Source organism: Myodes glareolus, chromosome 1, assembly GCF_982192425.1.
Source record: "Myodes glareolus chromosome 1, mMyoGla1.1, whole genome shotgun sequence".
Lineage (NCBI taxonomy): Eukaryota > Metazoa > Chordata > Mammalia > Rodentia > Cricetidae > Myodes > Myodes glareolus.
This window is the reverse complement of record NC_142026.1, coordinates 120,546,230-120,561,368: the sequence shown is the minus strand read 5'-3', so window position 1 is coordinate 120,561,368 and position 15,139 is coordinate 120,546,230. Positions and strand designations below refer to the sequence as shown.

The 15,139-nt window shown below is 38.7% G+C and overlaps 1 protein-coding gene across 4 annotated transcripts in view; it reads right to left on the bottom strand.

Annotated features, from left to right (window-relative positions):
* The window catches only part of Aig1 (androgen induced 1), a 231,248-nt gene that overhangs the window by 144,379 nt on the left and 71,730 nt on the right, over positions 1-15,139 (bottom strand). For all 4 annotated transcript variants that reach the window (XM_085688669.2, XM_085688676.2, XM_048425190.3 and 1 more), the window contains exon 3: positions 12,739-12,840. In XM_085688669.2, the coding sequence (XP_085544795.1) occupies positions 12,739-12,840 (102 nt within the window). The remainder of the gene's footprint in view (positions 1-12,738; positions 12,841-15,139) is intronic.

Here is a 15,139-nt window from a genome sequence, read left to right as displayed (position 1 = left end):
TCATTTCCTCATTAGCATTTACTGAGTGTGCATCACTTTTAGACGGTTTTAGAAAGGATTTGGTGGGGGGGGGGATAAGGACTGCTGTCCCTTTTGGCTGAAAGCCTCTGTGTGAGGTAAACAAGTAAATAAATGGAAAGCTAACAATGCATGGATAAAGCCATGTGGTGCAGTTAAGAGCCCTTTTGACTTAGGAGACCAAGATTCCCTTCACTCACAGTTGGTACCCGTGAAGCAATTGACTGGAAGCCACTGGATTGTACATTCTCTGTGAAGGGCAGTTTAGGCTTCCAAATGGAGTGACTAAAAATAAACAGAGGTAATATGAGATGTTCTTCTGTATGTGTGTTGTTCTTATTGGTTAATGAATAAAGCTGCTTTGGCCTATGGAAGGGAAGAATATAGCTAGGCTGGGAGAGATATAGAGAGTGGGCAGAGACAAAGAGGTGTCATGTAGCTGCCGAAGGAGAAGGACACACCAGAAATTTACTGGTAGGCCATAACTTGGTGGCGATAAACAGATTAATAGAAATGGGTTAATTTAAGACATAAGAGTTAGTTAATAAAAAGCTTGAGCTTACAGGCTATGGAATTAACATAATTTAGATGTGATCATTCAGGTCTGAGAGACTTGGGAAAGTAACAAGCAGTCTCCTTGATTACAAATGTCATCCAACAGAGGGCAACTACATCCACATAAAAATTGAGAGAGCTTGGGATGGAATTCTAGACACACAAAAAAAACAGAGTTAAGCACAGTTTCTTGGTAGCCACATTTTTTCAGATAGACTCTGTTTGCTGGTGGCAAGCAAAGGTGTGGCTCCTTTAAAAGGTTTCCTGACTCAGCTTTAGTGGCAAAACCTGTGCAAGTTCTTTAAGGGAAGGCTTCCTGGTTTGTGTTGGCAGCAGGAACTCTAGCTCTTTTGGGAAGTCCTGCACTTAAATGGGGTTTATGAGCAGTGTGCTATAACTTGCTTAATGGAGCTGGGGCGGTAAGCATGGCTCACAGAAAGATGGTGAACATATCTCTGCCATGTTGGACTGGGCAAAACAAACAGACAGTGCCACGCGGTTGGTTCTAGCCATGGCCACTTAGCATTTTTTAAAAAGGCATTCCTGGTCAGAAAATGATTACAGATGCATAATAAAGACAGGTTCAGACAAAAATAAACCTCTAAATGTGTCAAAGTGTGTTTTTAAAATGTACTAGGCTTGAGAGAGAGACGAAATAGAGTATAGACAATTAATAAAAAAGTAAGTACAGACAGACAATGATTAAAGGAGTAAAGATAATAAAATAAATATTAAAAAGTAATAGAGAAAAATAAGCCATGTAAAGATTTAAAATACACAGAGTCTGGATTATGCATACTATTGTGATTTTTTAAAATTTTTTGACTGCAGAGAGACATTTAATTCTAGGGGCTGCTAAGTTGAACCAACATAAAGGTATCTTGACTTCAAAATTTTAGTCTAAAGATATGTTGCTTTGGAAAAGGAGAACCTGTGGATTCCATCCAGACTAATATGGTTTGATGGAACAAGACCCCCCCAAAAAGTCTCCATAAACCCTAAATACACTTTGCCTAAAAAAAGACAAAATTTGGAGAAAACTATGTCTAAATTCCCAAAATGATTGTTTATAAATGTTTGTTTTCATTTAAAGGGGGATATGATATAGAGATGAATACTTAGCATTGGTATGGATCTTGATCTATTGATACAAATTTAAGGTTTATTCTGTTACACTGTGCATATGTATTTCTATCCTTGTTTAAGGTATTATGTTTGTACAGGTCATTTAAAAATGTAATGTATAGTTTAAAAATATGGATTAGTAGATAGTCATTTATAATAGTCAAACTAGTAGTCATGATAGTTAGGTTTTCTAGATGTGTAGAGATATATTTCAGATGGATAAGAATTCTTCAAATCTTAAAAAAAACCTTCAGAATATGGCCTTTAAAAGATTTTAAGAACTTAAGACTTTTCTCACAGTTTCTGCTTCTGACAGCACCAATTACTTAAAGACGATGATGGGTATCAAAGAGGCTCCTGACAGAGTTTGCTAGCCATTTGGACAAGAAACTGCTCTTGCCTGAACTGCTTGATGTTATGCTGTATGAACTGGATGTGCAGAACTGACAAAAAAAAATGACTGCTAAACTTGCCTAAAGAAGGTAAGACAGTCCTAAGGGTTTCTGCTTCATGAAAGAGTCTGCCAGACATACTGCAGGACACAGAAGAAAGCAAGAGATGAACTTTGCCATTACAAGGCAGAACAGATATTCAAATTTTCTGCTTCAAGGAAAAGTCTGCTGGAGACTATGGGCCTGTAGACTAAAGATGGATGCCTCATTGTTACAGAAAAACTTTGGGTGACTGTCCAGGCAGCAAGATGTCTCTGTCAATTCTAAAACTCTGGAAGTTGCTTACAATATATTTCCTATTTACTTATGTAATAGTATATCTTGGGGTCTTTGAAGAGTTGAAGACAGATAGTTATAGTTTTCCTTAGTTATGACAAAAAAATAAATTATATATGAAACTTCAGACTCACAACAATAGGATAGACGATCGAGTATTTTCCTTAATTTGCCAAATGTGAAGGGAGTAAAAATTGGAACTATAAGTCTTGCTTGATATCTGTTTTGTAAATGTAATTTTACTATGTTAAAGTTAAAACCTTCCTTTTTATTTAGATTGAAAAGGGGAGATGATGTGGGATGTCTTTCTGTATATATGTTGCTCTGACTGGTTAAGGAATAAAGCTGCTTTAACCTATGGCAGGAAAGAATATAGTTAGGCTGAAAGAGATATAGAGAGAGAGTAGGCAAAATCAACGAGATGCCATGTAGCTGCTGAAGGAGAAGGACATGCTGGAAATTTATCGGTAGGTCACAGCCTCATAGTGATATACAGAGTAACAAAAATGGGTTAATTTAAGATGTAAGAATTAGTTAATAAAAAGCTTGAGCTAATAGGTCAGACAGTGTTGGAATTAATATACTTTCTGTGTGATTATTTGGGTCTGAATGGCCAGGAAATGAACAAGAAAGAAGAAAGATGCAGCTGGTGGAGAGAAGACCCAGCTGCCACAGCTCAGTTGAGAAACTGAAACCTTGAACTGAAGTGGGTACAGAGACTATGAGAAGAGACCAGGGAAAATTTGGAAGATTCGACTAATGGGATTCACCTGTGGTGACGTGCGCTCCCTTGGACCACACAGAAACTATATTAATTCCCACACTGGTTGACCTATTAGAGGAGGAGAGTGAATGCAATTGATTGGTTTTAATATTTACTCTACATGTCAAAACCAGGGCATGATGTCCCACACAGGAACCAGGAAGCACCGACTGGGAATGGCTCCTGCATATACTGGCAAGTGGAAGCCATCGGGGACAGGGGAACCTGTTCAGAGAGCATATTAGAGGGACCCAGAGGACTGGTGTTCAGATCCTACAGAAAGGGTGAAGACAGTTGGCTGATCTGAATGGGAGAAAAGCCTTTGACCCCTGTGATGCCTTTCCCAAAGGCAACAAACTCCCATTGTTATGGTTCCCTGTTGGATCTCCATCCTTGGATATGCCCTATCAGAGGCTGCTGCCATAAATCATTCTGCTATGGCTCTGGAACTTTTATATCACATAGTATATGCACTGGAGGATCTTGGGATCTGGTATTGTCTGGTTCTGTGACACCAATGTGGATTTTTTCCCCCTCTTAATGTCTTTGCCACATACACTGAGAAGTTAGCTGAGGTTGGCACTTCAGTTAAAAAGGGATGGCGAAAGGATATGGGTTTGGAATTCTGCCAAGACATTGGGTTGTGACTCATGAATGATCTGTCTGTGGCATGGAGGAGGAAGCCAGTGCCTCCTGCCTGCCACCACCCCTCCACAAAACATGAAGATCTAGCAACAAATGAATGGAAAACAGATGACTTAAATTTAGTTCGAAATATCTCTGGATTTAAGGATTAAGGGGAAAGGCCTTAAGTAAACCACGCTTTGTGTTTTGATAGCCCCAATAACCCTGACTAGAACTTACAGGGCTGTTTTGAACTAATACCACTTCTGGATCTACTCATATTTTAAATGAAGGGGGGAAGTGACTTAAAAAAAGAAGAAGAAGAAGAATTCAATCCCAGTGTTAAAATCTGATGCTGCAAAAGCTAACAGGAGAGGATTGGACTAGGGAGAACAGATAGTCACAAACGAAAATTCACAGTAGAGGAAGCGATTCCTGCAAAACTTGATGCTCCAATTGTGCATACAGAACCCTTGCAACCTCCTCAGAAAGTATCTGTCATAGAGTTCTCTGTACTTTAGTTTTCAGGGACTTATTTGTTTGGAGGACTCCTAAGAAGCTTTTGACCTCTGTTTGCATTTCTAATTTTTATTTCTCAAAATTTCAGCTCTCTTCTAGTTACTTGTGAATGCCAAAAAAAAAAAAAAAAAAAGAGAGAGAAAAGGCAGCTCTTATCTCTGGAGTGTTTATAACGATCCTCTTTCCACTAGCAACTCCTTTCATGAAGTGTCTAGTATGAGGGGGCACAGACTCTATGGACCATGAATTGCACAATCTGTGAATCCTAAGGCTGAAAACATTCCATAAGTCATGTTATCTACCAAAATAATGTCAGATCTTGAGTTCTTGCAAAACCAACCATAATGCAAGTAGCACTTAATGCCTTCTCTTCTGGGAAAACCAGATGTAGAAAGCCTTTCATAACTACTAAATGTCAAATAATATTGAACAGGATAAATACTGGCCTAAATTATGCCTCTTGTGGGGATCAGTTAAATATAACAGGACATGACAAATCAAGTATAAGAAGGGGTAGGGGTTTTTCTTTCTTCATAAATTACATGGGGAGTGAACATTCCTGCTGTGATTATTAGAATATAAAGATTTTGCCAGCTTTAGGATCTATTCTAATAATAATGATGATAATAATAATACCCTAACTTTCCACATGGTTTCGCCTTCTCCTGGAATTTTAAAACATTAAACTAGGTCATCCACAGCAGAGGCATGTCTCGTCATTGGTTCTTCTTGTCGGAACACCACTGAAAGCCTGCAATCTTCCGCGATCTGAAATATTTATGTATTGCTTTTCATGACTCCATTGACAATGCCTGAAAAGTCTAATTAGATGGAAAGAGAGGTTCCAGGCTCAATTTTCACAACCCACAGACAGATCAGAAAACGTGAGCTTCTCTCTGTCAGAGCAAAATGGCCCTCCTGAGACTCCTCGGACCTTGCAGCACTGTTTTCTACTTACTCCTCTCAACTTCAAACACACCATTTGCCTCCTTTGACACTGTTCCTCCTCTGCGCTTTTCTCATTCTATAACTCCACGATGCCCAACAGCCTGCTGTGCATGAAGGTTTTCAAGACATGCTTTCTGGGTTGTAATAGCCTTCAGACTCCACTAGTTGAAGGCCTTGCAAAGATTTCAATTACATCTGTCCAGGACCAAAAGCAATTGTTTTGGTACTGTGATGGTTTGAATAAGAATAGTTCCCATGGGGCCATATATTTAAATGCGTAGTCATCAGAGAATGGTGTTATTTGAAAGGATTGAAAGGATAAGGCGGTATGGCCGTGTTGGAGGAAGTATGCCACTGTAGGTTGGTTCTGAGGTTTCAACAGCCCATGTCAAGCCCAGAGTCTGTCTCTCTCTACCTACAGACCATGATTGGATCTCAGGTACTGCTCCAGTGCCTGCTATCCATATGGTAATAATGGGCTAAGCCTCTGAAACCACAGGCAAGACCACAGCTAAGTGTTTTTTTTCATAAAAAATTGATATGATCATGTTGTCTCTTCACAAACACAGAACAGTGATGAAGACAGGAACCAATCTAGATGCTTGCATGTCCTTCTTCTTCTTCATCTTATGTGTTCGTCAGTGGTAAAAAGATATAAACATGAGTGTAATTCTTCTGGGTATTAATGGCAAGTACATCAATAGCTTTCCATACCAATGCTTAGAAAATGTCTTATCAATGTCATCTATGGGTGGAGTTGTTGGGAATATATATACAAATCCGGGTTCAAGGACAGAACACATTTATATTGCATATCAAACAGTGGCTGACATAAAATATGCTAATGTATAGTTTATATTTTTGATTATAATAAACTAAATTTAGGGCAATTTTGGAGAGCCCAGGGGCAACTTCTTAGCTATACAAGGAGGGTGAATTGGTGTTGTAATTTACTTATTGACCCATTTCCCTGCTGCCATTCAAATAAAAATTAGGACCAGTTCCTCTGGACAACAGGAGGAGATAAAACACTCTTTGGTTAGACTCGTGTCTAACTTTTGCCATCGCTAGCATAAATCAAAATAAATAACGTGTGAATCTCTGGTCCTGCAAGTCCAGAGTCTGTCAATTGAATGATTTTATGCCCAGCACCTCCATGTTTAAATTCCAGAGTTGGCGCTATTCTTTGAGATGGGGCCAGGATTTACTTATGAGCTTTTTCCCAGTTTTGAGATCCCTGTGCTCAAGATCCCCAGAAAATATTTGGAGACTCTTTAGTGAATACCACAAGAACAAGGTACATTCTTTCTTGGGGTGATTTTTTTTTTTTAACAATCTTTTCTCATTTTACACACCAATCTCAGTTTCCACTCTTGGGTTGCTTTTAATTATAAATAATTAAATAGGTAATGGTAATCTATTATAACCTTCTTGAATTAGTGTTTTACTGCTCTTTTGACATTCCTCATAAATAGGTAGTATATCACCCATGTCACGTCTGGTGCCTGCCAACAAGGTCGTCTTCTTGTTCTGATTTAACCAGGATGTTGATGTTCTACAATGAAACCCACTCACAACTATCGCTTGTCTACTCTACCTTTATGACTAACATAAGCATTGAACCTGACAGAAAATTTGATTAGTCCCTAGGAGAGGGTTCCTCCCATTTGGACCCTGCTCGTCTGGTTTGCCAGGACTGGAGCAAATAAGAACCTCTTACATTTACTCTGCCTCTCTCAGTGAGACTTCCACAACCATGTTAGGCAAATCCTTGATGACTCCAACAAGGAACTTAGCTTTCCCACTGACAAAAGAGGCAAACAGACCTAGAAAGCCAGTATTATTACAGGAATACTGAAAAGTTATTAGTTAAGCAAATAAACAAAGACGTATTATATCTTTCTACATTTCCAAATGTATATTCATAAAACGAACTAGAGAAATTAGTGATTGACGGATATAGATGTTTGAATGAAAAATGTCCCTCATAAGCTTGCGTATTTGCTCATGTTGTCCTCACGTGTGGGTACCGTTGGAAAAGGCTGTGGACCCTCAGGAGGCAGAGCATCGCTGGAGGAAGTAGGTCATTGGGAGCAAGCTTTCAGAGTTTATAGTTTGCCTCACTTCCTGTCTGCATTCCCAGTTTCTGACTTGTGTTAGAAAATGTAAGCTCTCAGCTTCTTGCTCATGCCTGTGGCTTGCTGTGTTCCCTCCTGCTATGACGAACGCCTATCCCTCTGGGACTGTAAGCCCAAATACACTGTTTCTTCCTTAAGTTGCCTTGGTCATTTTATTACAGCAACAGAAAAGTAGCTAACAAATGAGCATTACAGAAATGACAGCAGCTATACTTTAAACTACAAATGCAATATTAAAATATTTAAGAGTTTAAAATTTGAACAAAAATGAAAACAATTAATTTTAAAAATTGCATACCTCTTATAACACATTTTTATAAAAATTTAGGTTTTGTGACTCCAATCATCAAACTAAAGAACCAACATAATATTTTATTTAATTAATATCTACAGTAAAATATGTATGAAATAAGAGAAAAGTGAATGAAAAATGTAGGGTATATCTCAGCTACTGTGTATAAATTCTTTGGCCATTAATTCTGGGATCATGAATTAGAACAATGCAAGGAAATGGTCTTTTATCTCTGCTGGGAAGCAAAATTCACTGCAAAAGAAACTACTGAGCTTATATTACCTCAGAGAATTTGACAGGTTAATTAATTTATCCTTTCTCTTTCCTAAATCTTCGGGTCATTCAATTCCTTTTGTGTTTCTAAGTAGCCCCACTGTTTCCAAAATAAAAATCATTAACAATCAAGGGAGCTAAGAGAAAAAACTGAGCCAAGTTCTAGTTCCAATGGCTATACATATGGTTAAGAAGCCATTTGTTTGAAACATTAAAACTTCAGAACAAGGATCTACAAATGAATCCAATAATTCCCTGGTCTGAAGGTAACACTGCAGTTCAAAGATGCAAATAATAAGCCAAACAGGACAAGAGTGAGGTTGATAGTAATGATGTAACTATGTTCCCAACTAAGACCTCCTAACATTACAGAGATGCCCAGTATTTCCCTACTGGAGGGAGGCAGTCATTTCAGGGATCTCCCTTTCCTAATCCACTCACTTTGGCTTCCTAATAAAGCCATGAGCTCCTGGCACTCTTCCTCAGATTTGGAGAGACTGTGACAAAATTCGCTTCATGTTTGAATAAGAATATGCTTGTTGATGACCAAAACCTGTTCTATTAAGAGGACGTGACAATGTGTTCTGGTTTAGTATCTATAGTGGCAAGGGCATCTTTGTTTATATTCTTGCTTTGAAGAATGGCAAATGGCAGAAAATATTTCTCCTAAAATGCCTAGTTAATTGTCAACTGGTTTTTCTTCAACAGCTGAAATATGCTAAAGCATTTGAAGGAAAACTTCAAAATATTTCTTTGCAGTTTTTACCTACAATTGTAAAAGCTATAAAGAGTAACATTTTTAAAGAATTAGTTAATGTTTCAAATATTCATACAAAACACAAACCAGTAAGAAGTATATATATTTGAAACCAAACAGGCATGAGTTCAGATCTCATTGCCATCACCATAGCTAAGTGATTTGGAGGGAGTGTATATACTTTGTGAGTCTTGGTTTCTTCATTTATAAATGAGATAATTGTTCATAGTCGCACTGTGAAAAATTACAGACACAATCACTGTAGAATGCCTAGCACACGAAAGTCTGAAGGAACAAAAACAATGAGATATAAGTAGGAGAGAATTGTTAAAACATTCAGTACTTAATTAATTCTTCAATATATCAAGCACATGTTGGCATATGCTAGACATCTAGGTAAAGAGCTTAGAACTGAAAGGCTGATGTTTTGCAAAGGACCTTAACATTTTTTATGGTCATAAACACACACACACTCAGACGCACATATGTATTAGAAATAGGGTAGTGTGTGCAAACACGAAAAACAGAAAAACTAAATATGTTTGCTTGGGGAGTTTGGAAATGCTTCATAAGACAATAAAAAATTGACCTAACTAAATGGGCAGAAGTGTGGTGGTTTGAATAGGAATGGCTCCCATAGGCTCGTATATTTAAATGCTTAGTCACCAGGACTTACAACTATCTGAAAGGATTTGAAGGATTAGGAGGCGGGGCTTTTTTAGAGAAGGTGTGGCCTTGTTGGAGGAAGTGTGTCACTGGGGATAGGCTTTGAGGTTTCAAAAATCCAGGCCAGTCTCCACCCCCTCCATCCTGCTGCCTGCTGATAAGGACATAGAAATCTTAGCTACTTCTCCAGCAATGCCTCAATGTTCCATACCATGATGATAATGGACTAAGCCTCTGAAACTGCAAACAAGCAACCAATTAAATGCTTTATCTTACAATAATTGCCTTGGCAAATGGATGGAATTAGAAAAAGAAATCATCCTGAGCAAGGTAACCTCAACTCAAAAAAGGATAAATATGGCATTATGCACTCATATGTAGACATTAACTCACAAGTAAATGATAACCAATCTATGATTTGTAGACACAGCGAGGTTTGCTATAAAGGAAAAGACTAGGGTTAATAGAATAGACTTTAGAAGTGGATTGGAGAATGGGAATGGGAGGAGAAGATGAGAGAGGGAGTGTAGATAGGGTTGAGGGAGGGAATGTGGAGAGGGTTGAGGGGTGGTATAGACATTTAGAGAAGTGCAATCATCCTGAAATATGTGAAAGCAATTATAATGACAGACCCAAATAATGGGGGACACAGAGTCCCACTGGCCATTTCTTGTAGCCAAGTGAGGCTTCTAGTACAGGGACTGGGTTATACTCGATTGAAATTTTTGGCCAAAGAGGTCCCATAGACATCCCCAAACAACCAAGGTTATTGCCTAGACTATAGGCTTTTCTCCACACACCGACAGCAAGGCTCCACTGCAGAAGACAACAGCTACACAAACTCATGGACCATGGAGAGCTTGAGCTGGTGCTGACATAGAACCTTCGCCCTTATGTTCTAGTGGCTTTGGTATAGGAAGGTACTTGGCAGGTTACCAAAAGGAAAATGTAAATACCAACCCAGCCACAAACCCTTTGATTTTCAGTGCCATCCTGCCTGCAAAATAGGCTAGGGCAACAGTGCCACAAAGCTTATGGGAGTAACCAATCAACATCAGATTTGACTTAAAATCTACTACTCTACATGATGGATCCCATACTAAACACTGGTTGGTTGACCGAGAAACAGAGACTAGATAGCCCAGGTACCTGACATAAAAACCAAATACTGCCCTTTAAAACACAAAGGAGTGATAAAATGACTCCTAATGATATTCTGTTAGACTCATAGATCAGTGCCTTGTTCAGGCATCATCAGAGAAGCTTCCTCCTGTAGCAGATGAGAACAAACACAGTCAGACACTATGCAGAGTGAGAGATCTTGGAACACACAGCTCTAAATGGGGTGTCTTCACTCAACCCCTACCTGCCGTGCTCAGGGAATCCCTCAGGAGAGGAGGTAGAAAACCATGTAAGCGCCAGAGCACATGGGAGACACTAGAAGAACAAGCAACCACAGGGCCTGTGGGGTTTCACTGGGTCTTCTGCATATATATTAAAAAAAGTTTCAGCTCAGTTTAGGATTTTTTATGAGTGTGCGAACAAGTGGATCTCTCATACTTCTGCCTTTTCTTGGGCTTTTTTGCTTTCTGTTGATTTGCCTTCTCCAACTTCCATGTGGTAAAAGTAGAGAAATTTCAAAGTCAAATAGCAGGAGGGTGACTGCTACTAGGAAAATTTTCATAGAGAAAGGCAATGGTTCTTGTTTTAACTTACTATATTTTGTATGTTGTATTTTGTTATTAGCTCTTAGAAGCATGTTCTTTTCTAATGAGAGACATAAAGTGCCTGGGATCTATATGGGAAGGGAGGTGGGGAGGAACTGGGAGGAGTAGAAGAAGGAAAAAGTGTAATCAGGACATATTGTAAATCTATTTTCAATAAAAGGGGGCAGAGAGAATTGCCATGGTCACGGTGTCTCTTCATGTCAATAAGAACCCTGAGTAAGGTCCTTAAGTAAGACCCTTGTCAGTAGAGAACATGAGGGGTATGGGAAGGAAATGACAAACACTAACAAGACCCAGCTTTTATGTAGGAAATTAGATCAACAGGATAATTTTTCAACAGCTCGAACTCCTATCAAAGAAAATTCCAGTTATCTGATGCACCACTTTTGATGTAAGAAAAAATGGATCAAAGTGCCTCTGTACAGTAACACGGGTTAGAACATGTACTTTGTTTGAAATGTCCTGCAACTGAGGGGGGAACGAGAAACCACAGAAAAAGCTGTTACTTTGGACCTAAGATTTCTAGCTCTTGCTTCCCCATAATTTCTGTGATGGGTCATCCTTTCCAACAGGAACATCCTGGAATTATTCTAAAAACTGCCTTTCATTAATATCAAAGCCGTGTTCAATTTTAGAAGCTGAAAAGAGGGTACATAACTTCTCTATAGAAAATATGACCCTCAAACCTTGAAAAGTGGTGAATGAACCACCCAAAGTGTTTGAATTGAAACAGAGCAATGTGACACCGCCAAAGTGCCAGAGAGAACTGGGCAGGAAAGAGGGAAAACATCTCAGGCAAAACTTCAGGTGAGAGTGGACCATGGCAAGGCAAAGAAGTCTGCTGCTAATGACGTCCTCATTGGTGCATGGAGAGATGGCTCAGCAGTTAGGAGTGCTTACTGCCTATAGAGACTCTGGGTTGGGTTCCTATTGTCTACATTACATGGTTTACAACCTCCCATAATTCCAGTTCCAAATATCTAACACCCTCTTCTGGCCTCCAAAGGCTTCTGCACATATGAGGTTCACATAAACTTAATGCAAGCACCCACACGTGATAATGAAGATATATATATACTTTAATTTATACACACACACACACACACACACACACACACACACACATATTTACTTTAAGTTTTAAAAGAAACATAAACTCCTCAAATGTCTATCACAGATCTTCAAGGAATAAACCAGTCTTGCTGTGTCTCTGAGAAAACTGCCCAGTGCAACAGCTACTTCTAACATAGGTCCTCTGCAGCAAGGTGGGGGTGGAACCCAGTCTCCATGGCTGGACAGGTGGAAATGAATCCTTGAGGTAGGATGACAAACTTGTAATGGCACAGAGACCATACTCATCCAGGAATGAGTTATTTGTATGATTTAACACCACTGGTATTCTTACAAATGGATTCATCAACCACATAGCTTACACAACGACACAATGTCACAGAAAGAAATCCTATTTACTATCAGTATTTTTCTCTTACCATAATCATCCAAGATTTCACTTAGGTCCCTTTGGGGGCGAAGTTCGAATTAGTGAAGAGTTCTTTAGTAGACTTTCATTTTATCAAAGGTAACTATTTATTTTAATCCACTCACCATTCCATGGTTCAGCCACCCTGGGATAAAGTTGTCAAGCAATTTTGGGTATATCATCTCTCTGTCGTAGGCATAGATGGTCCAGAACACCGCCACAACAAACTGGAAGGGAAAGGAAATCTTCTGTTTCAAGTTCATCTTTTACAGCACATAACTGGTTGGTTATTTGTTTTAAAAACCCAAGAGTTTTGGAATTTATGCTGTCAGAAGCAAATCAACGAATCACTAGAAAAATGGTTCCCACTTCACTCTGTAGTGTTCACCACAGGGTTGTCAAGTCCCCTCTCTGATCTTCAGCTATGTTCTTTCAGGCAGAGGAACCTGCCTGAAAGGGAGAGAGAAACGAAGTGTTGTTGGGAAGAACACCATCTCGGGGCTAACTGTGCCAGTCTGATCCCTCTCCACATGGGTTTATACATTCACTTAGGGATATTTGTAAAGAAGTTCCATTCCCCACTAGAAAGAGCATGCATCCCAAACAACGCTGACTATGCCCATCTTCCTTGATCCTGCCATGCGGTTTTGTGTTTGCTTCTCACCAATACCAGCACTGAACCCATTGCCAACCAGGTGCCCTCTGGTCACATTTAAGGGAAGTGCATTAGTGCATACAGCCTAAGCCAAGGCATAGCAGCACTGAGAAGCAGAGTGCAGAGTGGGTGAAGGGGAAAGGGAAGATTCTGAATTCCCTTGGAGTAACTAAACTTTGAAGTGTATCTGAATTACAGAAGCTTCTTTGGGCCCAATAGCAGCACAGTAATCCAGAGGAAGTAGTAGCAGTATTTATTTGACTTATTATTTCACCATTCTTCAAATGAACAGTAAGAATCAAGTTCAGATTAAAATAAAGCAATGAAAGGCCCATGGCCTTAGCCCCCTCCCCCACACACCTATAAAGAGTGATTTTTAAAATCCTACAGAATTAAAACAATGCAGAATGAATATAAATAATTTTGTTTCAGTTTTTATATTTTATAAATTATAGGTTATCTGTGCTCCTTTAATGCAAATAATAAGGATTTTAATTCTACTTTAAATAAGATTTTAGGTAATACTTGGTAACACAAGACTAGTAATCAAAAAGTTCCAAAATTCTTTCCCAACTCTGTTTGCTTTGAAATCTGGGTAATTTTTCCTTTGAGACCTAAGGTGATGCAAATATTTATTATTTTATAAAATGTAAAGATTAATTATTACATAAGGTGACTGTAAATCTCTGTATATTGTTTTAGAACCAGAGACGTCCCCTGTAGTTATTTACCTTGTTTTTAGATGAACATTTTTTTTACTATCTGCTTTCAAATGTATAACAGTAAAACAAAATAGAAAATTAATTCTTAGCTCAAGGAAAATTATGTTAACTTTTCAAGAACAATGAGTAATTTTTATGTTATCCATCATTTTGAATTATTCACCATCTTAGACTTCAAATGGACTGGCTATTCATAATAATCACACAAAGTAGATATTTTAAAATTTTTAAGTGACTTATTTATTTTCTATTTTATGTGTGCTGATATTTTGCCTGTAAGCATTTCTGTGTGAAGCTGTCAGATCTCCTGGAACTAAAGTTACAGGCAGTGGTAAGCTACCACTGGGGATTGAAGCCAGGTCCTCTGGAAGAGCAGCCAGTGCTCCTAACCACTGAGCTCTCTCTGCACTCACTGGTTTAAAATTTTATTACATTACCTGTCAACATTATCACCTTAAAGTAGGCAGGAATATAGGTTGTTTTGTTTATGCATGCTACAAATTGAGAAATCAAGATTTTCATTTTTGCTTTAATCATATTTACTGGTACATAAGATTCGACATATCGTACATGGAATGGACTCTCAAAATAAACATTAGTTCTGATCTCACCAACTCTGCTAATAATGTGAGAGAATCTGCAAAACAATTACTTTACCTCTTTATTATGAATAAAGAGTGCTAAGGAAAAACTGCAACTATTCAGATAGATAGACAGACAGACAGACAGATGATAGATAGATAGATGATAGATAGATAGATAGATAGATAGATAGATAGATAGATAGATAGATAGATTCCTGTAACAACAGTAAAAAGTAGGTCATTTCTCCCCCAAATGATCTTCAAATTGGTAGTCTAGACAGTTTGGTAATGTAAGATCCAGACTGTAAGAACAAGGTGATCCTGGGAGCAGGGAGGAACAGTGGAAAAGGAATCCTATTTATAGTGGGTTGGGAGGGATGGGAGAAGGACTAAGTTTTTTTAAATGGGTGGGGTGGGGATCTTGGGAGGTGGCTAGAAGTCTGAATACATGGAAGACAGAATAAATGAGAAATAAAGCTCAGCAGAGCATGATAAGAATGAGCATCTGCAAATGGACCCCCTTCTCTACAGTGAGAGGAAGCTGGCAACGGGAAAGGGGGCTGAG